Source organism: Rattus norvegicus, chromosome 2 (genome assembly GCF_036323735.1).
Source record: "Rattus norvegicus strain BN/NHsdMcwi chromosome 2, GRCr8, whole genome shotgun sequence".
Classification (NCBI taxonomy): domain Eukaryota; kingdom Metazoa; phylum Chordata; class Mammalia; order Rodentia; family Muridae; genus Rattus; species Rattus norvegicus.
The window spans coordinates 112,301,759-112,325,625 of record NC_086020.1 but is presented as its reverse complement, the minus strand read 5'-3'; the positions used below and the strand labels follow the sequence as shown (position 1 = coordinate 112,325,625).

General features: G+C 46.4%; 1 protein-coding gene and 1 long non-coding RNA gene across 8 annotated transcripts in view; one reads left to right on the top strand and one right to left on the bottom strand.

Annotated features, from left to right (window-relative positions):
• Positions 1 to 23,867, top strand: part of Fndc3b (fibronectin type III domain containing 3B) — a 306,006-nt gene that overhangs the window by 220,488 nt on the left and 61,651 nt on the right. For 6 of the 7 annotated variants that reach the window (XM_006232215.5, XM_039101977.2, XM_006232216.5 and 3 more), the window contains 4 exons: positions 3,024 to 3,175; positions 5,816 to 5,875; positions 15,203 to 15,341; positions 18,100 to 18,153. In XM_006232215.5, coding sequence (XP_006232277.1) covers positions 3,024 to 3,175; positions 5,816 to 5,875; positions 15,203 to 15,341; positions 18,100 to 18,153 — 405 coding nt within the window. The remainder of the gene's footprint in view (positions 1 to 3,023; positions 3,176 to 5,815; positions 5,876 to 15,202; positions 15,342 to 18,099; positions 18,154 to 23,867) is intronic. The other variant, XM_063281559.1, reaches the window with a different exon arrangement.
• Positions 1,786 to 23,866, bottom strand: LOC134485892 (uncharacterized). The gene is made up of 2 exons (XR_010064207.1): positions 23,696 to 23,866; positions 1,786 to 2,081 (listed from the first exon to the last, which is right to left on the bottom strand). It is a non-coding gene; the product is annotated as an uncharacterized LOC134485892 (long non-coding RNA).

The window sequence follows — 23,867 nt, the reverse complement described above, 5'->3', positions numbered from 1 at the left end:
TTCAGCTGGATTTTCTACCAACTTTCAGTGAAAAACAACGATTTTCTTCTTTGAGGTTTTTGCTAATGATTCCAGTGCAGAAGTGGCATCTGGGGCTTGCAGATCTAGTCATCTTTCTGTAACCTTGGGTACCCCAAATAGAGGGAGTCGTTTGCTGCTCCCTAAAAGAAATCCAAATACTTGGTCAATTTCGTTAAGTCTGTCTACTGAAATACAGGTATTTGTCCCGGAATTCTGCACTTGGGTGCCTTGGTGACATGGCTGATAAGGTCATTGCTCTATTCTAGGCAAGAGCTTTAATGCTGCCTTCTGGTTTAGGAATTCCCAGCCATGATGCTGGCCAGAGCCCCTCAGAGGTTGGAGCTCAGTGCAGCCTCCCTCGTCCTGGTGAGCTGCTTGTTTCCTTGATATAAAGGCCAGTGACCTGGAGCTGTGATTGTGCATCATTTCCATCAACCATTGCTTAGTTTGAAGAAACAATTGATTGTCTGTGCCAGAAGCAAAACTTAGGAAGAGCGATTCTCTGTAAGAGGCATTTCCTGGTAAGACGTACAGCCTGGTGTCTGGCAGGACACCACCTTAGGAGCTGGACAACAGATGAGCCTGAAGCTATGGATTTGAATATCCATCTTCTACCTTTTCCTCTCCTGTGGTGTTCTTCAGAGTTATTTTCATAAAGACTGCTTTAGAATTTACTAATTTCTGTGATACTATTTCTTTAGCGTATTCCTTCACCACATTGGTGGTTGTCCCACATAGCCAAATTCTGGGAATACAAAAATATATGTAAGTAGAATTTTACAGGCTAGTTCAAACGCTGGGCAGAAGGGCAGAGAGAAAGGGTATAAGGATTGCTACAAGTTAATATATTTTACCGTACACACACACAACTACTCTCAAGTTGGAATCTGTACTTTTAAATGCATAGGAAAGACTGAGTTCAAACCCATTGTGGCCATTTAGAAGTACTTAGTAATTTTGTAAGCCCCCGGGGTATTTTTAACCAGTTAACTAATTCCTATACAGATTTATGTTTTCCAAAGACCCTTTTATATCAATGCTACTGAAGTCAGACTATACCGTGTCTAGTTATTCAGACTTGGAACTCACTTCTATCAGATTCCAAAGATACCAACTTGTAGTGGCAGCAGACCTCTGTCACACCATCAAGCAGTTATGCTTTGGGAGAATATCTCTGTAGTCATGGAGATCACCGCAGTGAACCAATGACCACATCCAAGGCCTCAGTTATTAGCACTGCTGAGATAGTTTGGCACCCAGTGAGAGGTTGCAATGTGACAGTCAAGTACACAAGTACACGTGTGTGGTCCCCGGTGCCCTGTGGTCCTCTCTACTCACTGTGTCAACCTCAGTGCTCCTTGTATTAGCTGCTTGTCATGCTGCTGTGAATGAATATCTTTCAGAGGCCACACAGGGAGGAAGGGTTGATTGTGCTGATGGTTTGAAGTACTTTCGTCCATCGAGAAGGGACATTGTGGGAACAGGAGCACAAGCAGCTAGTCACAATGCAGGAGAGAGCTTTGAGGACATGGAAGGGTAGGTGGGAAATCAGAGTGCAGAGTGATTCTTGAGCCCACATTCTTGCCTGTGAGATGGTGCAGTTCAGTCAGTGGAAGGCACAGCAGAAGGAGGCTGGCAATCTGCAGCGGCAGCTGGACAGCTGGAGATTGGCTCTCTGATGATCTTTCCAAATGAGTTGTCACACATTGTTCCATTGGTCTGTCACTTGTCCTGCTCCCTCTATCAAAAACTGAATGTATTGTATTCCCTCTGATTCAGTTTTTATTCAACAAACGTTTATTCCGAAGCCACTGATCACTCTGACTTTGACTTAGTTTGTGGCCTCAGGGAGTGCCACAGTCAGGGGAGCTTGACAAAGGGCTTGGGTGGGATGAGCAGTGCTAGCAACCCCCCCCCCCCACTAGGTTCCGCAGAGCACAGAGCTGTGATGCTGAGTGGGGCACCTCAGAGACTTTGAGGCTACTCGGCAGTGAGGTGAGGTCCACCTGGGGTCTTGAAGGATGAATAGGAGTCTGACTAAATGTTCCATGGTGTTACATCTATAAAGAACAGAAATTATATGAAGGAATGTGTATAAATACTGGAATAAGTAACAGGAGTTAAAAAGATGCTCAACTCTTATCTCTACCCATCATCTGTACTTTTAAATTATTTTGAGTATATAGATTTTCATAGTCTATATTGACCAGATAGTAGCAGAAATAGGAGGAAACAATAGGCACGGGGTGACTGACTGTAGCCTTTATGCATCCCCACCCAGAGCTGACGTAGTCAACTATAAAGTCTGCGTGAACACTAAGCTTTGGCTTCTGTTATCGAGCCTTACTCCTTTGTTCATTGTAATGAGTTGCTCAGACCAGGACCCAGGTTGCATTAAAAAGTCTTTAGAAAATTAGCTTGAAAGCCTCATTGTTAGCTTTGCATTAAAGACTAAGCTTATGCATCTGGTTGGCTTTCTCTAGGGACAGGCTCTAAAACAAGGAGTCAAGGACAGAGTTAATTTGGGGAGACAGCTTAGAGAGATTCACGTAAAGGGGCAGCTGAGACCAGGCAGGGAAGGAAGCCAAGGCTAGACCTGTTTTAAAATGAACAGACAGATGTTATGGCAGCAGCAGGGAGCATCCTGAGGTGCTGAGAAGAGCATGTAGCTAGAGGAGACCCAGCAGTGGTGAGTGGAGAGTTGGAGCTCTTGCTCTCCCAGGTCCTTTGTTCAGGGGAAGTCTTAAGCACATGCTAAAGTAACAGGATAAAAATGGAGAGTGGAGAAGAGACAGCGTCTCTCAGCCTGGTCCTTGCTTCTGTTTTCTCCTGGAAACCTACAGGATTGTGTTCTCGGTGGAACTGGTGTTACCTTCATAGGATAATTCACCACACAGCAAAGCTGTAAGGCTTCTAGAAAATGCCTTTGTTTACCTGAAATTGTCAGGCACATGGAGGAATGTGGGTGGACACTTTTTAACACATGTCCCCTCTTTTTTCAGGTGTCTAATATCCAGGCAAGAGCAGTGGTGCTATCTTGGGCACCCCCTGTCGGACTGCCCTGTGGACCCCATGGTGGTCTTTCCTTCCCTTACAGCTATGAGGTTGCTTTATCTGACAAAGGGCGAGATGGGAAATACAAGATCATTTACAGGTAGAGTGTGTTTTCACATGGTTTTCTTTACTACTAAGTTGTGTCACTGAAGAGGAAAAGAATGGGAATTTCTGTGGTGCAGATTTCCTTTTAGACATTAGTAATCTCAGGGCTGAGGAGTCAGCTCATGAGCAGAGCATGCACGAGACCCTGGATTCAATGCTCAGTCCTGGAGAAAGTAATTATAGTGTCAGGAGCTAATTAATTTTGTCCAAGTAATTATTAACAGAAATTAGTAACACTGGGCTGTATGACGAAGTGAATCTCTTGATTATATGCCAGTTGTTAATACTGTATTAATAAAAATGTTCTACCAAGGTCTTTCAGGACAAAAACTGTCTAAAATGGTTCTGAGTTCAGTGCACAGAGGAAGAGATTATCCCCTGTTTTATGGAACCCCACAAATTAGCTGGTCTGGGGATGTATACCTGTCTTCTACATCAAGGCCTTTTCCCTCCATACAGCTCACATTTACAGAGCAAGAAATCAGAAAGTGAGTGTTAGTTGTACTGCTTATTGGCCCCCCGAGGGTGGCCTTGATGGACTGTTCACATTAGGGTCACCCCCTCACACTCAGACCCCCACTGTGTGTCTGAGCAGGGTCACTGGCTCACTCAGACCCCACTGGTGCCTCGGCCACAAGCTTCTGTCTCTCTTCCTGATCAATGCCAAGCCCTTTGCCCTCTTCCTGTTCTACGCTCACGGTGTGCCCCGTCCCTCCGATCCTTCCCTCACACTCTGCTCTGGTGACTCTGCCCTGGTCTCTGCCATGCCCCTGCAGTTTCCAGCACCTGCCTTTACCCTGGTACCATCAAACCTCTTCCCTACAGGGCTACGTCAGAGCACTCCAGAGACCATGTCATCGCCCCATTGCAAGATACTGCTTTCTGTGCTTGAAATAAAAGTCCAACTTGGTGCTTAGGCTCTTTATCATTTTATTGATTTTGGAAAAAATACAATTAGAGACAGGTAGGAAAAATATAGAGCCTTCACCCTGTCACTCAGAAATTAGAGACAGGGAGGGTGTGTGGCTTTGCTGCCCAGGCTGGTCAAGAATTCCTGTGCTTAGGGATCCTGGTCCCTCAACCTCAGTACAGATGTGTGCACTGCTACCCCAAGGAGCAGGGTAGGCAACACCAAGCAGCCTGCTACTGAAACTTGGAAGTCTGGCTCTGCTGAAAGGGAGCACTCTCCCCTTAATTGCAGCTGGCAGGATGTGTTAATTCTTTAGGGTACTTTTCTCCAAGAAATGCAAAAACTTCTCAATGACTGCTGTTTTTCTATGTTGGTCTAGTTTAGCAGATAGCAAAATACTTTGTAGTGCAGGTCAACCTGCACAGGTCTGCCCTGGGTGTGGACATAGATTCTGGTTTGAGACTTATAACAGCAGCTATATTTGGAAGCAGTTAAGATGCACCAAGCATTGGGCGTCTCAATGAGCACACATAGGTGTAGTCTGTAGAGATCTTTCTGTCGCTGATCTTTTTCCCTGTTACGTTGCTAGCTGTGCATTTTTCTGTTCTCTGTATTTTCTTTTATAAGTTTCAGACTTGACAGCCCCTTACCACCAAGTGTTTCAGCATATTTTCTGAGCCCAAGGATGTTTTATAGACAACCACATTGCAGTTAGCAGGTTTGTAAACATAAAGTTGCCACAGACCATTGATGTAACTTTGGTCCTGACTCCAGTTTTGCCAGCCCTCCCTCCAATGGATCTCTATTATGAAGACCACGTCTCTTATTTTGAAACCCATGGCAGTGTTGTTTATCCCTCAGGGTCAGATAGTGAATTTAGTTTGGTCTCTTTAGAGTGCCATTCTGTCATTTTGAAGAATAAAAAATAAGCTATGGACACACACATAGCCTCCATCTTTTTAAAAAAATTAAGGGAGGGTTTCGTCGTGTGGTCCTCTTGGCTGTCCTTGAATTTATGATAATTTTAGCCCACCCTGCAGAGTTCTGAATTCCAGGTGTGTGCCCCCCACGCCTGGCCTTTGCGTTGTGACTAACCAAAGCATAGCTTACTTTGTGTGGATTCTTTCTTTGTCATTCAGGTGAGGCTCAGTTTCCTTTTTCGCTCACAGAAGTGGTTTTACTTTTGTGTCTGAGAGCTATTTCTTGTGAGACCCAGGATGGACTCCAAGTTCATGAGGGTAGTCCTATGCTGAGGGCTTCTTCAGGGTTCCTGTCAGGAGAAGATTGGGACCCCTCTGCCATAGAGATGGGGTGTTGACCTATAGATCAATCTGTTTGCATATGCATTTGCTTTTATGTCTTGAAAGTCATAAGGCAGTTTAAATTTTTAAAACTTTGAAAGACTTTGTTGTTTCTTAGATCTGAGTGATGTCATCAGAGGAGTCTGATTTTCAAATTAAAAAGTCAACAGAGGAGTTGGGGATTTAGCTCAGTGGTAGAGCACTTGCCTAGGAAGCGCAAGGCCCTGGGTTCGGTCCCCAGCTCCGAAAAAAAAAAAAAAAAAAGTCAACAGAAACAAAAAACAACTAAATCAGGTTTATGTCTGAGTTTTGGTAAATGCAAACATAGTAGCATTCAAGTAACTGCAAATTATTGTGAAGCCCAGTCCCAAAGCTGCTTTGCCATTGAGACCAGAATTAGACTAACAAAGGCTTTATCTTCCAGTGGAGAAGAATTGGAGTGTAACCTGAAAGACCTCAGGCCTGCCACGGATTACCACGTGAGGTGAGTGAGCGGCACAGCCAGGGTCACCGTGCACATCCCACATCTCGTCTTTCAAAAGCCAGTATTGAATGCCACTTCCCTCATGGACCCCAAGTTGTGACTGTTCTTTCCCATTCTGTACACATAGCAGTTTTGAGGACCCAGACTGCTTCTGGAACCAAAAAGGAAGTGTCCTGAACAGTATTTTTATTTTAAAATATAGTTTTAGGGCTGAGGAGATGGCTCAGTCGGCAAAGTGACATGAGTGCATGACCTCAGTGTCCAGCAACGGTGCACACACTTGGCAGCAGGCACCTGCAGTCCCAGTGCTGGAGAGGCAGGGCAGGAGCGTCTGCACAGAGCAGTGTGCTCTAGGCGCAGGAGGTCTGCTCCAAGTTCAGTGAATTATCCTGTCTCAGAATAAGGTGGAGAGCGATGAAGGCACCCAACACCCATCTCTGGGAAACACACACACACACACACACACACACACACACACGTACATACCCATCAAGCATGTTTTTTTTTTTAACTATAGAGGCATCATAAATGAAAATCATTGAAATGAAGATGCTCATCATAAATGAAACCTCTGTGTTTAGTCCGATGACAGGAGCAAGCCTCCCCTGTTAGAATAGTTCTGGGCCTTAAAAACCAGTAGACTTTGGAATAGTTAAATAGTGCAGATATAGAACTATCTCTGATATGAATAAACCCACGCTGATTTGCAGATATGAATAAGCCTTTGCGGAATGCCCTGTCATTGGAATTTCTCTTTTGTCTTTCACACCCATGCTGTGACCCCTACAAACAGGCCTACCTGGCTTAGGAGAGGCCCAGCCATCCTGTGATCTGAATTGCTGTGGAGCCCATCGCAGTATTTAATGGTACATCCATCCATTCCAACAAGGCAGAGTATCTAAGTGTGGTTTATTTTATCTAGTTTTCAAGTTCAGCAGAAAATGTCATCATCCGGGTGTTTGTGTTTATGGCTGTGTCTTAAAGTCACAACTGGAAGTACACTTGTATCCTTTCCAGAACTCAGGAGCCCTGGTCGTGGGCTGAAGGCAGAGTAGCCTAGTAAGAGGCTGGAGTTCAGTTCAGTGTAGCTCTGTCGTAAATCGGCTGATTTCACTTCAACATCAGTAAATGTTCTGTGATAGGTTTCTTTACCAGAAGTCATGTGACTGTGAGGGCTCAGGGTAAAGCACTTGCCGCCTGACCTGCCAACCAGAATTCATCCCACAGGCTGGAAGGAGAACCCTGACTCCCACGAGGTGTCCTCTGATTGCATGTATGTGCATCCCTGCACAAGCACATGCACACCCACAAACGTTAATCTATTAGTCAATCAAGTGTGAAGGCGTAGAGGAGGGGAGCAGGTGTTACTCATGGAGAGAGGGGGAGCAGGGTGTTACACATGGAGAGAGGGGGGAGCAGGTGTTACTCATGGAGAGAGGGGGAGCAGGGTGTTACACATGGAGAGAGGGGGGAGCAGGTGTTACACATGGAGAGAGTGAGGAGCAGGTGTTACTCATGGAGAGAGGGGGAGCAGGTATTACACATGGAGATGGGGGGAGCAGGTGTTACACATGGAGAGAGAGGGGAGCAGGTGTTACTCATGGAGATGGGGGGAGCAGGTGTTACACATGGAGAGAGAGGGGAGCAGGTGTTACACATGGAGATGGGGGGAGCAGGTGTTACACATGGAGAGAGAGGGGAGCAGGTGTTACACATGGAGATGGGGGGAGCAGGTGTTACACATGGAGAGAGAGGGGAGCAGGTGTTACACATGGAGATGGGGGGAGCAGGTGTTACACATGGAGAGAGAGGGGAGCAGGTGTTACACATGGAGATGGGGGGAGCAGGTGTTACACATGGAGAGAGAGGGGAGCAGGTGTTACACATGGAGATGGGGGGAGCAGGTGTTACACATGGAGAGAGAGGGGAGCAGGTGTTACACATGGAGATGGGGGGAGCAGGTGTTACACATGGAGAGAGAGGGGAGCAGGTGTTACACATGGAGATGGGGGAGCAGGTGTTACACATGGAGAGAGGGGGGAAGCATGGTGTTACACATGGAGAGAGGGGGAGCAGATGTTACACATGGAGAGAGGGGGGAAGCATGGTGTTACACATGGAGAGAGGGGGAGCAGATGTTACACATGGAGAGAGGGGGAAGCAGGTGTTACACATGGAGATGGGGGAGCAGATGTTACACATGGAGAGAGGGGGAAGCATGGTGTTACACATGGAGAGAGGGGGGAAGCATGGTATTACACCTGCAATCCCCAGCACTTGAGAAGTATAGGCGGAGGAGACACAGGAGACCAAGGTCATCCTGGGCTATGTGGGGAGTTGGCACCCAGCCTGGCAATTCTGAGAACTGATTTCAAATAGGGAAAGGAGGAGACCATGAGTTGGGGTGCAGTGTGCTCATCAGAGGTACATGTGCTCTAAACTTGGGTGATTGTATCATCACAGTGAACATGTGCCTGGTATTTGTACGGTGTAGATGAACTCTACGGGCAAGAGCTGCTGCTGTTTAAAGCAGGACCTTGAGCTTCCACGCAAACCCTTCAAACATCACACAAGTACATATAATTTGTAAAGCTCAGATGACAACAGAAGCTGACCATTCTCTCATGGTCACTTGAACAAACTGAAAATGTTAGCCACAAAGCAGCCATGGAAATGCAGTCGGTTTCTTGGCCCGCACACATTTCCATTGCTCCGTGTTCTAATGTTACTGTCAGTGCTCTATTAAAGGGCTAGTTCGCTAATTTCCTGTTCCTTGATGTCTTACAATGTTCTTAAGAAACTTGAATGTCGTGACGAATCTGCCCTTTTCCTTACCCTCCTGTCTCTCCTTTCTCTCAACACAAAGGAATCTTGGAGAATATTTGGTCTCTAAATCTTCTTATAATAGTTTATTTTTTTAAATTGTAATCATATCATGTCTCCCTTCCCTTTCTACCTTCCAACCCCTCCCATATGGCTCCCTTATATACGTGTGTGTATCTCAAACATGTGTATACTTACATACACACAAAACCTGCTTAGTCCATGTAATGCTACTTGTGTGTATGTGTGTGTTATGTATGTGTATATATGTATATGTGTGTATTCATGTATGCATGGGTGTGTGTGTGTTTTCAGAGCTGATTGTTTGGATAACCATAAGGAAAGTTCTTTCCTGAGAAGACTGTTTCTCCGTCGCTCAGCATCCTTTATGTGCCTGTAGGTCTTTGTCTAGGGTTGATGTGTGGAGCTTTCTGCTTCCACATTGGCATGCCTACTGACGTCATCCTTCCTCATGTCTTCTTTAGGCAGCCATGTTCTCAGTCTGCATGGGCGAAGCTTCCCTGACATTCCTAGGAGACATTCTTCTGGGTGTCGTCCTGCCCCGGAGGCTCTAACAGTCTCCCCAGCCCGCACTACCCTGAGGCGCATGAACTCTGCTTAGCGGTATCAGTTGGGCCTGAGCATCACATGATCTCTTGTTGTCTGTGATAATACAGAGAACCTTCAAAGTTTCAGAGATGTCAGTGGTAATCATAAATTCAGTGGTCACCAGTTAGAGCACAGTGGGCTGTGTGGAAATACTATTTGCTGTGAAGATGGGTGTCATCCCACAGCCACAAAAAGAGCAGCTAGGCCCATGCCCCTTTTACTAAGGATTTAGATGTTACCCGTACAGCTAAGACAACAGGGATATTTCTCGTAACAGCATTTCCCACTTCCGTTGATATTTCATTTGTCTCGTGGTTTGGAAAAAGGTCTCTGAAGCTAGAGATGACCTCTTCCAGCACCCACCTCCCACGTGCTGGCATTACAGGTGTGTGCCGCCATGCCTAGCTTAAGCAGTGCCGGCCAAGCGCTCGACCAGTGAGGGGGCCCCTTCCCATTCTTAATATTAGACATCTTGATTGAGACCTACAGAAGTCTCAGCACATGAATATTTCATTGTTAATTGTGTACTGACTGACGTTAGGCTTCCGAGTTCCTTGTTCTAATTACTAGGTTTCCTGCAGCTTCTGTGGACAATACTGGGCTTTGTTTGGATAGTTTCCTCTTCCACCATTGGGCTTTGCTCCTCTCAGCCCATTACCTTCCCTGTTCCCATCGCCTCTCGGTGGCCCTCGGCCTCAGGTTTCCTTTGGTTTTTCTGCTCAGGTTTTATCCTGAGCACAGATTGTCTGATATGGTTGCATGATACCTCACTTTCTGCTCCCTCCCCCGCTGTGTGGTAGGCCATGAGTCTACCGATGTAAAACTGTCTGTAGAAGGAGCGAGCTCCCCTCTGTGGAGTCTTAGCATGAGCTGCCTGGTGCTTGGTCACCTGGGCAGAAACAGCTCCCGGCTTCTTTGCTCTTACCTCAGATCAGTGCAGTTTCCTGAGACCAGGGCATCTTCAGGCACTGCTATTGATTGTGTGCCTGTAGCTATTTTTATTGACACTTGACCTCTGAACCACGAGCCATGTGGAAAATTCTGCCCACAGTCATTTCAAGATTTTAAAAATGTTTCTACTTTTTTCTATAAACACATACACCACGTTGTTGTTGTTGTTGTTGTTGTTGTTGTTGTTGTTGTTGTTGTTGTATGATTGAAGAAAAAAGACCTTTACATATAATGTATGCACTGCTTTGTAAAATTTAGGTCTTTTCTTAGATTTTTGTTGAAATAATCACTTTTAATTAACTGATAGAATGTTTTAAAAAGAATCAATTTATAATTAGTAAAGTATAATTAGTATTCTACTAGGGAAATAATGTTATGTGTTGTATAAAACCACTAAAGTGAAACCTGCTCTATCGTTGAGGGAAGCTGAAGTGAAGGGGAAACAAAGGCACTGAGTTACATGCTAAAATGCGAGGGAGAAAGCCTCATTTTTTCTAGAGAGATGGTTTAGTGAGAAAGGTTATCAGCAGGATCCCCAGGACCCATGTTACAAAGCCAGCCACCACCCCACATGCTTGACAGCCACCACCCCACATGATTGACAGCCACTACCCCACATGATTGACAGCCACCACCCCACTTGCTTGACAGCCACCACCCCACATGATTGACAGCCACCACCCCACATGCTTGACAGCCACCACCCCACATGCTTGACAGCCACCACCCCACATGGTTGACAGCCACCACCCCACATGATTGACAGCCACTACCCCACATGATTGATAGCCACCACCCCACATGCTTCACAGCTACCACCCCACATGCTTCACAGCTACCACCCCACATGCTTCACAGCTACCACCCCACATGATTGACAGCTACCACCCCACATGCTTCACAGCTACCACCCCACATGATTGACAGCTACCACCCCACATGCTTCACAGCCACCACCCCACATGATTGACAGCCATCACCCCACATGCTTCACAGCCACCACCCCACATGCTTGACAGCCGGTGCTGAGGCCCTGACAGCAGGTCCCCAGGTATCACTGCCAGCCAGCCTAACCTGATGGCTGAGCTCCAGGCCAATGAGAGACTCTGTCTCAAAGATAAAATAGGTAGATTCTGAAAGAAAGATGCCCAAACTTGTCCTGGCCTCTGCATACATGCTTACACACATGTGTAGCTGGACACACATGTACACACCTCACCTATTCACTAATTATTTTAAAGGAAAGAGGTAAATCATATAAATAAATGCTTCTTCAAATACTTGCGCTTAGCTAGACATAGATTTTCATATCTGCAAATGTCCCCAGGCATTTCTCAGAGAGTGTCTTCCTTCTTTAGTTGACAGTTTTATGAAGTCAACAGTGGTATTAAGATGATTCCTACTATGGGAAGCCAGAACTTACACATTAGACAGTGACTTGTAAGAAGCCTGTGCTACAGCCATGTAGGACATGGGTGGCTGCCATCACCTCCCTTGACCCTTTATTCCTGTGTTTCAAGGTATATTAAAGCCTTTTTAAAAATAAATTGGAACTTTGCTTAAGAAACAGAAGAACACTTTCTGTCAGCCTGTGGGGTATTGAAGTGATGGGGTGCACAGCAAGCTCATGACCAACTTAGTGGCACTTTTCCAGTCACCACCATGAACAGTTTGTCCAAGAAGCTACCCAGAAGTGACATCATGGAATGATATTTCCCAGAAAACTGTTATTTTGAGCCATTTCCAAAAGCCTAGTTGACCAGCCCAGAGCACAGTTATGAAATAGCTCTTGCTTACCGGAGACGGTGGCCCCTGGGATGTCCCAGACGTGTGGGCTGCAAGCCCATTGATGAATTCTTGGAGCGCCTGCCTCCTACATTTGGCTGGCATTGACATGGAAATCATGTGGAACCCCAACTTACAATTCATTTTGCAAGAAAATGTTCTGGTTTGAGGGTATAGGGAACCCCAACTTACAATTCATTTTGCAAGAAAATGTTCTGGTTTGAGGGTATAGGGCAAAAGAAAACCCAACTGGTATATTTAACCCAAAAAGAAATTAGTTTTCTGCTATAGATGATAGATCCTCCTCTTAGAGGATATTATGGGAAATCCATTACCCTCGTGTGGAGACCTTTGGATTATTTATTTGTTTGGGAAAGATTGCGTGTGGAGACCAGAGGACAACTTGCGGGAGTGAATTCTCTCTTTCTACCATGTGAGTTCCACAGATCAAATTCGGGCTTAGCAGCCAGTGCCTTTAACCACTGGTCCCTGCAATATTTAAAATATAAATAATTTTCAAGGATTTCACATTTTTATACACATCATGAGTAGGAATGTGCTTGCTGCTGTTATAATTACAATCAGTTACTAATCGTTTACTGAGTGATTTTGATGAATAACTAATCCTGATGTATTGGATAATGTATCAAAATGTCCATAGCATTTATAATATGTTTTAAAATTAACATAGTTTTCCTTGCTGACCAACTTGCTGGAGAGGGGTTTTCAGGGAATTAAATCCAAGGCCTCACGTATGCAGAGTATACGCTCTACTACCAGGGCCTCACGTATGCAGAGTATATGCTGTACTACCCAGGCCTCACGTATGCAGAGTATGCGCTCTACCACCAAGTAGCACACCCACTAAACTCTTAAGTCTCCACAATTCAAGGTGAGCAAAATGACTGACTGCATGTGGCCCGTATAACCACCTCAGACACTTATGCCTGCCCTCGAGTTCTTTCTCCATCAAACTCTGTCCTGTCAAAGATCCAGAAGTCAAACTTAAATGATACATATTTCACTTTCAAAGAACCTTACCATTGCTACATGCCACTTAAAACACAATAGTAGTTCTTAATGTCTTCAAAACTCGGACACTGCTCTTTTCCTTGGTTGTCTGAAAAATGAAGGTTGTTTTTCCCTTCGGTTTGTTGTTATAAAATTCAAGTGTAGTCTGAGAATGCTATTTGGTTAATGTTTCTTAAATGCCCTTGGTTCCACGGATTTTCCTTTAGCTCTTCGTGGTTTTATTGGGGTCATTTTTCTGTCCTGTAGCATTCCACATTTGCCAGTTTAGCTGACTGAACCTCCTTGGATTGTTTAATATGCTCCCCTGTCCTCCAGATTTCTAGGAGCAGGGCAATGACATCTAATCAGATCTCACGTGGATGCATAGATAGCGGCATGGTCCTTTTTATTTATTTTCGTTTGTATATCAGCACAGGCTGCCCTAGAGCTTGTTTTATAGTTCTTAGTTAGGGTTTCTGTTGATGTGGTGAAGCATCATTACCCAAACCAACTTGGAATAAAAGAGTTTGTTTCAGTTGACAGCTCTTGTGTGGGACAGGGACAGTAGAGGCAGGGCTTCTTTTCTCTGTGTAGTCCCAGCTGACCTAGGATTTGACTTTGAACTAAAAATATCTGTCTACCTCTACCTCTGGGATTAAAGGGGTGCACCGCCATACCTGCTTGAAGCTCACACTCTCAGGACACTCTCATCACTGAGGGAAGTCAGTGCAGGAACCCAAGACAGCGACCTGGAGGTCGGAAGGAGCAGAGGCCATGGAGGAAGGCTGCTTATGGTTTGCACCTCCTGGCTTGCGCAGCCTGTTTTCTTACACCTCGCAGGGACCCCCTGCACAGCAATGGCACTGCCCATAGTGAGCTTTTGTCAATAATAGGATCCTCCCACATTGATCACCAGTCCCGCAAATACTCCACGGGCTTGTGTGCAGGCCAGTCTGATGGCAGGGTTTCTCTAGGAGGCTCCGTCTTCTCCAGTGACTGGAGCCTGTGCTGAGTTGACAAGGAACGTCACTAGGACAGTAGCCGCGGCACCCGTAGACTCAGAGCTGTCCTGCTTCCTTCATGGTGGAATCAGAGGCCAGCACTACCATGCTCAGGTGCTGCAACCCCCAGAAACGCGCACCGCCGCCCTCTCACTGTCTCCCTGTGAAGATCTTGGTCTGATCCTGCACTGCGTCAGTGGTTCTGATATTAAAGACCCCAGGTCCCCTTCCACAGTGGCATGCATCCCGGCCTAGGGACAGCCCGTAAGGCCGGCCGGATCACTGCCATGCAGGTTTGCCTCTTCCCAGTCCTCCTCATCCTGTGTGCGCAGGGGAGCCTTTGCTCCGCCGGGTTGGGGAGGGGGCATCTTCACAGTCAGTATCATTTGTCTGCCTCATCCTGTGATGTCCTCCCATAAGGCAGATGACACAGATACATGATGCATTCTCCTGTTGCCTTCGAGGATAGGGTCAACATTGGGGCTCACCATTTTTTGACTTGCATACCCTAAAGTCAGGCACATGCTGAACGCTGAGCCAAGTGCCTCAGAGTGCAGAGAGAAAGTCATTAATCTGGGTGCTGTGTCTGCCATTAAATGTGCATGTGAGTGAGCTGTGTGGGAACCCTGACTTTGTTGAATTGGAGGGAGAATTATTCGGCAGCAGCCGGCAGGTTTCGGGAGTAAAGCATCCATATTTTTAGCTCAGTATACACCGTGCCTGAGCAGTTCTGAGGTGTCACCTACCTCGTTGTTCTATACGCTCTCTGCAACCTGCGAGCTCTGGTCTCTCCTAGCTAGTGTACTTCTTACCTTTTCCTAGATAGTCAAGTCAAGCCTGTTGGTTTTTAGAAGGTATATATGGAGTTCATATCTGGGAGTGGAGGTCACTTTCTTATGTGGAATGTTCTTCTCCAGTCAGGAGAGTTCCCTCCATTGCAGTGGGGCAGAGTGAGGACTCACTGAACAGATACCTAATGAGATGGTTGGCCCTGGAATTGTTGCCCAGGGCTAGTTCAGGGCAAGGCCACAGTGTGCTCTTGGGTAAGCAGCTTGGCTCAGCTGTGAAGCCCACGGATGAGGCAAAGATGAGAAGCTTGTTCGCCAGTTCCAGTTATTCTTGCTCACCCTGTCTGTTTCCTTTGTAGGGTATACGCCATGTACAATTCTGTCAAGGGATCCTGCTCCGAGCCAGTCAGCTTCACCACCCACAGCTGCGCACCAGAATGTCCCTTCCCTCCCAAGCTGGCACACAGGAGCAAAAGTTCACTAACCTTGCAGTGGAAGGTAGGTAGCTCAAAGAGCCAAGAATAATGTTCAAGGCAGGCAGGGGCCGTTTCAAATATTCCATTTTGCAATGGGGCTTGGTTTCCTGTGTAATCACTGTGTGAACCCAGTTCTGATGCATCAGAAACTGCCAATCCCATACAAATCAAGCAGAGGAGGTAGAAGGAAGGATCAGCTAGATCCGGTGTGGGCACCTTCTCGGGAACTTGGTAAATCTCCCAATCTATCCTAAGTGATAGAAATACTTAAAATACCTCAGTTTCATCACTTTCTACTACTTGAGTTCATTTTTCAATCATTTGTAAACTGCAGCATGTAGTTTGAAGGTTTGGAGATAAAGTAGGTTTGAGTTCTTTTGCCTTCATCCTAAGTAAAGCTGAAATACTTAATAAAAGCTTCCCAGAATATATTGTGTCCTATACTCTATTAAGACTTCATTAATTTTCACTAATTAGTCATTAGCTCAATCAGGATTCCTATTTTTAATAACCTGAACTCTGTGTAGTGATTTTCATAAAATTCAGTATACTGTCTAAAAATAACCATCACCTAGTGCACAGTCCTGGGGTGGGCGCCTTTAAAGTGTGCCTTTAACCTGTTGTTCACCAGTTCCTGTTCTCAAGAAAATAGATCATTTTCACCCTTTCCAATCCTTATGTCTATGTCTTGATATCTGAGAATGTAGTTAGAAAACGTCAGATAGTTGGAGGTGACAGAAGCTTATGTTCCAGAGTGCGGAGGGGTGAGGGGCTTGGGAGAGAGCAGGAGTGACAGGAGAAATGTAGTCAGGCTTCTCTGCACCCCGCTGTGTGTAGCCATGTGCTCAGGGTCAGTGGCTGACATTGACTGTGTTACTGGGACAAAGGAAAAACTGAACTGGCTTAGAATCTGACCTTTTCATTTTCCTTCCTGGCTTCCAGGGATAATTCAGGTCAGTGATCTCCCACCTTTTCAGAGTTTTAGCACCCAACTGGTCATCATCATTGGTTAATTCTTTGGCAAATATATATTCATTTAAAAATAAGTTCACCTAAGCTAATATAAATCAATCTTCTTCAAAGGAAAGAACTAAAATCTATTGCTTTTGATAAAATACAAGAAATCTGAAGATTACCAGAGGGACCCCGGGGTCTTACAAACTTAAAGTTGGGAATCACTGATATGTCTGTGCTCTCTGCTTGGGTGGCATTCGGGTCTCAGGGGGACCAGCAGCTTCCAGAGAGGTCACTTGGGAACAGAGATACCCTCTTGAACCATTCAGTTGTCTGAAAACATAAGGTCCTGGATTCATCTCAGCTTCTGTTTAAGTGTGCTCCCAGGGACTGGGTAAAGGCATGTGTACCAGAGACCATCTCTGGCTGCTGCCTGTTCTGGATGCCACAGAAAACTGAGAGCCAAAGAACTTCTGGTGTCCTTTGAGTCATCAGTGACTTGGGAGAAGATCCCACCCTGGGGATTGTGATATCCCCAGTTACCAGGCTGACTAAGGAAGGACAGGCGTTCTTGAACTGTGGATTCATGTAGCTCTTTTCATAGAATTGGATTCCCCTGAAAGCTTTGCCAGTTACTTAAAAGTCCTCCAGCCAGACCCACCAAAACTCACAACTTCTGGACTCACAGCAGTCTGCAAGGTGGCCTAGCAGGAGAGAGACAGGGACCTGTGGCATTTACAGAGCCTTAATGATGTGTGACTGTGATAGTCATAGGTATTTGCTGGTGCTTCTTAGAAACCTGGGTGGTGTAATGGGTGATTTATATTTAAATCCCAGTTATCCATCCAGTGTCTTCATTCTTGGAACAAGAAAGTCCATGTTGATGTTAAACAGCCAACAGCAGAGCATTGGCAAGCAGGCAGTTAAGCTGGGGTTCACTTGCAACAGTGAGAATCTGGGTTTCTGTCTGTCTACAAGGCTGCCCTGCAGTTCGCTCACCTCTTCTCTCTCTCTCTCTCTGAGAACCAAACCCAAACATGTTTTAAGATAAGACAGGCTCTCACTGCTTGCCTCTTATTTCCTCTGTCTGTCTAGAATTGCTACCAGGAACCCCCAGGAACCCTCCTAATAGCTCAGGGTCTGCAAAGTGCTCTTTTCCAGAAAGTTCCTAGTTGTGTGGTTGAACTCTGTCTGCTCAGTGGCCTTGGCATCAGCTTTCTTTCATGAGCACAGGAAGTGATGACGCCTCCTTTTGCTAACATGTAAATGGCAGTCCCCTCCGGCAGTCTACCCAGAGGATGTAATTTTTTTCCTTTTTTATTTTTTAAATTCACTTTTTGGTACGTGGTGCAGGGTGGGGCGGTGGGGGTGGGGTACATAATGCCACAGCTGACTTTCAAATCCTAAGTACTTGAAGGGAAAAGTAGAACAAAACCAACCCCCAAAGCTGTGAGGGGAAGGCTCCGGCGTGATTGTACCTGCCCCCACCCCCTAGCAGCAGCTGTATAGAGGCCCTTTTGGACCTTTTATCTCCTGCTGTACCTGAACTGAAAGTGACCTGTCTAAGTTTTACCCCCGAGGAAGCAGGACGCCCAGGACAGGAGTGTGGGTAGAGGTGGAAGTGGGTGTCTTTTACTGTCCAGGGGGGCCTGCCAGTGGGGAGACCTTTCTTAAAGCTAACTTGCATAAAGCTAATTTAGATAATTGTGTCTCCCAAGGCCCTGCGGCAGCTGCTGGTCCCCCTCAGAGGGGACAGCCGCTGTCTAAGTTGCTAGCTTGTCTCTAAGCAGCTTTCTCCAATCTCATTTCATTATTTTCTTTTTTAGGCTCCAATTGACAATGGTTCAAAAATCACCAGCTACCTTTTAGAATGGGATGAGGTAAGCCTCTTTCCACACTTGTCCATGTAAAACGCCATTTCAAAGAAGTGCAACAGCAGTGCACACATTTAACTCTGCAGCTGTTGACTATGGAGAAGCAGTTGCACTGCAGTTGTATAGTGAGTTGTGTGTTGAAATAAATTGACCTGCGTACATGCAAGCAGTACTACACAGAACAGACAGGTCCTCTCTAGTCCACACCACACTGCCTCCCCAGGTGTTAATTGTCCCAGCAGCTGGGCTGTTTCTCCACTGCGTTAGGTGGGTTTGGTAAGGCAGAGCCTGGGGTTGGGAAGCACGCTTTGCTCTGCTTTTTTGCAGTGGTCCATGGCGGCCTGCTCTGTGCTGTCGGAGTGGAACAGCACATAGTCTCCCTCATGCCAGGCAGCAGTCCCTGTAGGTCAGACCATCCTGTGACGGGGACACTGCCCATGATGGAGTGAGCCTGCCGTCAAGCTGCTCGCCAGCCAAGGGCTCTGTGTACACACACACACACAAACACACACACTCAAGCACACACATATGGACACACAGACACACACATAAACACGTGCACGCACACATGAACGCACACACAGACACACACACACAGACACACACACACAGACTCACACACACACAGACACACACAACACACACACAGACTCACACACACAGACACACACAACACACACACACAGACATACACAACACACACACGCATGCACAGACACACACACACACACACACACACACACACACACACACACACACACACACGAGCCCTCTGTCCCTGCTGCTCTCTGTGTGTTGATGCAGTCATTGCTTTACTCTCCCTTTTTGTGGTTGGGTACAAGGGGCTAAGGACTGAAAAAACACAAAATGTGAAAAATTGGGAAATTTTTAATTAATCTCTGTGATGTACATTTGAAGAGATTAAAAATTCAGAATGTTTGCATAAGCAAAGACATGACTTATCAGGTATGGACAGCTGTTAAAATGGAGCGTGTCACATGGGTGAGATAGGTGACAAGGGAATCGTAAAGTGATAGAAGGGCCCTTCGTTGCTTTCTGCAGAGTGTATTTCCATCCGGGTTTCATCTTAACGGCTTTGAGTAACAAAAGACTGCTGCCATGGTGGCATCAGAATCCATGTAAATAGCCCATAGGTGCAGTGAGATGAAATCTCTGGCTTCCCAGAAATTTCCATTATAAAGTGGATTTATTGGACAATGGAACCACGGTATAGCCATTGGCTGACCCATGACCATTCAGGAACAGCCCCACTCCTCCCTCCTTCCTCTCCATCCTCCCTCCTCTGTGAGGAAGAATAGAAGTTTAATGAAAGTCATTTAAAATCTCAGAGGGCTTGTACCTGCATGTGTCTGCATCTGTGTATATGTGTCTAATGTGTGCATATGTGTGTGTGCATATATGCAGACATGTTCATGTGTATGTGCACTTGTGTGCCAATAGACACTGGACACCAACTTTGTACTGTTCCTTGGGAACAATTAACCTGCTTTTAGAGACGGGACATCTCACTGTCTTGGGCTTGCCAATTAGTCTAAGCAGGCTGGCTGTCAGAGCTCAGGGACCCACCTGTCTGCCGCCCACCGCAGTGCTGGCATCACAAGCACGTGCGCTGCACCAGGTTTAATGTGAGATCTGCTGATCACACCCAGGTCTTCACTGTTATGTTGTAAGCACGTTAGCAGCCAAGCCACCTCCTTACCCCCACGAGAGGCCTTTGTCTTGTGCGTTTTGTCGCTTGTCTTCTTAGGTCTGTCAGAAAGCTCAGAGAAGCTGAGTGCTTGGGTGGGAAGTCTCCTAGGCAGGCCCCCTGTAGGCACCTGCAGAGCAGGGCAGACCACCCCTTCCTGCGGGACAGATTTTGGAGTATGTTCTGCTGTGCTACCCACCCTGGACTAGTCAACAAAAATACTCAGTGGTTAGCCTGGGGCCCAGTGCTTTCTGCTGCAGGGTCCCCTTCTGTCTTCTCTCTCCTTAATCATAGCCTTCTTTGTGCTGCTTCATCTTTCCTCTTAGCTTTAGGCTCCTGCTGGGCCTGACTCTTCTGACTGCTGCTGCAGATGAGGCTGCCTTTTGCCTGCAGGCCAACAAAGGGTTCTTCTTGTGTCCTCGGCTTAACAACCACCTTGAAAGGCTGTGGAACCCCTGGCAGTAGGATCTTAAGGCGCGCCAAGATTAGATGGAGTCCCTGTCCCAGCTTTATACTGTGTGCAGCTTACCTTGGTCCTCAGTTATCCCATCTGTGCAGTGGCAGCAGCTTACAAGCAGCCAAGCTGTCACAGAGTAAGTGACCTTTGGTCACCTTTTCTGATCAGAGAGTATTCGGGGATTGTTCTCAGTATAATTTGATATATTCACTTATGATTTAAGTGTTCTTGGCGCATACCCCTTGCTGCCGCCACATGGCATACTGTCCTATGAAGTCAGAATGAAAAGGAAGATCGCACCCTCCTCCGTGGTGACTGGACAGGCAGGCTCATGGTGCTTCTCCTCTTTTGAACATATGCAAACAATATGCAAATGAGCAAAGCTGACCCTGTGCCCTTTCTGTTTTTCCATCCAGTTACTTCCTTGCTTTAAACCCTACTTCCTTTCTTCCAATCCACATGAGAAGGTTAAAAAAAAAAATGGTTCCATAGAGTTCATGGTAGTGAGCCCACCAGCAATGGGAACTAGTTTGTTCTTGCTGAGTTTATTGTTTTATAAGTGAAATTTCTAGCAAAATAATTTAATAGTATTATTTCTAAATGACTGAAGAGTCAGCAGTTCCTTGGGGCAGCTCTCTTGAGTCAGTATTCCCATGTTACCCAAGCCCTGGCTACAAGGAAAGCAGGCAGGTGTTCACAGAAGGAAAACAGCATTTGGCCTGCAGGAAGTGAGAACACGGGAGCCCAGCTGCTGCTCTGCGACCTCCTCCTTCAGCTTCGAGAGCCAGCACCTGGTGCAGGGCCTGTTTCCAGGCTCCGCCCCTACTACAACATGGTGGGGCCCGAGACTGGGAGAGTTGATGATGTGGCAGCCACTGCCTCTGCCTTCTTAACCCTCCCTGGCACCATACCTCCACAGTGCCTCAGCCTCTCTCCCAGAACCTGTGGCTGTCCTGGGGCCTCAGAAATAAACCTGGTCCTGGAAGATTGTGGGGTATGTGGAGGAATAGATTACTACCCAAGAATAAAATGGATGAAAAATGTAAGAAAAGGAAGGAAGGAAGGAAGGAAGGAAGAGGAAGGAAGGAAGGGAAGGAAGGAAGGGGAAGGTATAGTATGGTACAGTACAGTGCTGGGGAGGAAAGGTCTTTTCTGCCATGTGTGACAGCATAAACTCAGTCCCTGGGTCTCACATGATGGAAAGAGAGAACTGACTCCTTCAGAATGTCTCTGACTTCCCCATGCACACCTTGTATGCATGCACACTCAAATGTAATAACACTTTTTAAAGATGGATGAGTCTCAAAGAAGGTTGATGAGAGGACGAGCTCCCTCCCGTCTTGCCCCTTGGCTGAGGGTCATCACTTTGACGGGGGTTGTAACCATGTTCCCTGTGTCCTCCGGAGCTCCAGGCTCTATCGGTTGCTACTGTAGGAGGCACAGTTCCTCATCTCCATCCAGTAGGGCGAGGAGTGAGACATTCTGAAAGTCCAGAAAGACCTGAAGTCCAGCCTTGAAGTGTCTTTTTGAAAGAAAGCCAGGCTTTTGTCTCTGCTGTATCCACAGTGCTGGGGAAGGGGGCAGGGCTGCAGTGAGGAAGAGAAGCAGAACAGAACTGCTGACTGCAGCTCTCCTTCAAGCCTGTGGCTATCACCTTGTCAGTGCAGACAGCTTACTTGGACGTTGCTCATGGGCCTTCAATAAGAGAGGGAGTTGCTTTTATGCCCTAGTAACTAACTTGATAGCTCCTTAGCTTTTAAACCAATGTGGAATAACCACCCATGCAATGGGAGTACAGAATCCAAGAATAGAACCTTCTGGAGTCCTTACCTTCTCGGCTCAGTTTTTCACGTGACACAGGTTGGCTTTCAGTACTTGCAGTGGTGTGGCTTTTCTGACAAAACAGAGATCTCTGCCACTGTGGCTCACATGAGCTCTGGAGTTTGACAGACAGATGTCTAGCCAGACAACCCCCCACCCCACCTCAGTATTCCTGTCAGGAGCTTGAAGGCAAAAGATCCGTCTCCACAGACTCCTTAGCATTTTTATTAAACAGCAGCAAAGCTATGTTTAGTTCTGGTTTTCTCAGCACAAGCATCCTTCCTGCAGGGAGGGAATGCTAGGATTGCTGTTCCTATCACTGCCCTGGCAAAGTTGTGAGGTCTGTGCCCACCCACCTTGGGTTCCTTAGTGTTGCTTCCTGCTTAAGGAGCTCCCAGCATCCTGCAGTAGAGGTAGGAGAGAGTTCTCTAGAATTAGTCCAGGGCAGATTGACTTACTCTATTTATCTACTAGTAGCTAACATGATTACCCCATGAGTTTAAACTCATACTGACTAACTGACTAGAGACTGAGGCTGGAAAGGTCGCTAGGATAGGGAGCAAAGCAGTGGGAACCTTTGGATTCAACTGGTACACTCCTTCTCGGTCTAATGGTTTCTAAATGGATGGATAACTGGCCTTTCCTTTAAAAACCTTTAAAAAAAAACTGTATTTTGTGTTTAAATTAGAACCTTTTCTTTTTTAGAAAAAAGTTTCACAAAGGAAACATTGTAAGAAACTTAGATTCTATTCTTAGATATTGTGTGTGTGTGTGTGTGTGTGTGTGTGTGTGTGTGTGTGTGTGTGTGTTTACCAGAGCCATTGATGATTGATGATCTCCTAAGACTGCTGAGGCTGTGTTTACCAGTGTAAACACTAATATGTAAAGGCACTAATATGGATTGGCGTGTGTTATACTCTGTGTTGTTTGACTGTGGGTCTTGGTACCTCAGGATCAGTTGTACTCCTGAGCCTCACTGTCTGCACTGGAGAGATAACATTTGTTATGTCACAGCACTGGTACATTATGATTGGAGAAGGTGACTTAGCAACAGAAATTCAGTGTATTGACCCCTCCATGTTAATGTAAGTCCCTTGCTGATGTTGAGATCCAAGGAGGAAAGCCAGTCCTGAGGACTGTGTGCGAATAGACCTTTTTATGGGAGTTTAAACAGGATTCCTGCTGTCAGGCCATACACAGATAGATGTTCAAATGCTGCTAGGCTGTTAGCGTGGCTTCTGTCTGGGACATGTAGGCAAAATATGGAAGAACCAGAAAAACAGTTCTGTCAGTTGAGATGATTTAATTTCCCAAGAATCTCCCTCACATGTGACTGAGCTGGCTAAGAAAGGAAGTTCACATCTGGGTTCCCAGTGACTGAAGGGCCTGTACAGCTCTGAGACTAAGAATGGACTACGAGCCTCAGAAACCCAGATGCTTAGTGCTAAGGCAAGAGAACAGAAAGACTAGCAGCTAGTGACATGAGCCCTGTTAACAGGCCACAGGCTGTGCTGTCCCCACAGTTACATTGCACAAACCACCCGGGGTGTATCCAGACTCACAGAGCAGCTCCTGAATCCTGGGGGGTGGGAGTGGTTTGTGGCAGCCAAGTTCATTGAAGGATTGAGCTGGCTTCACTGACTCTTACTTGGCTCTGGAGTTGATGACCTTTCAGACTGCTGCTTGTCACAAAGGAGTTTGCCTGTGGCTCTTCTGGTCACATAGTAGCTATCC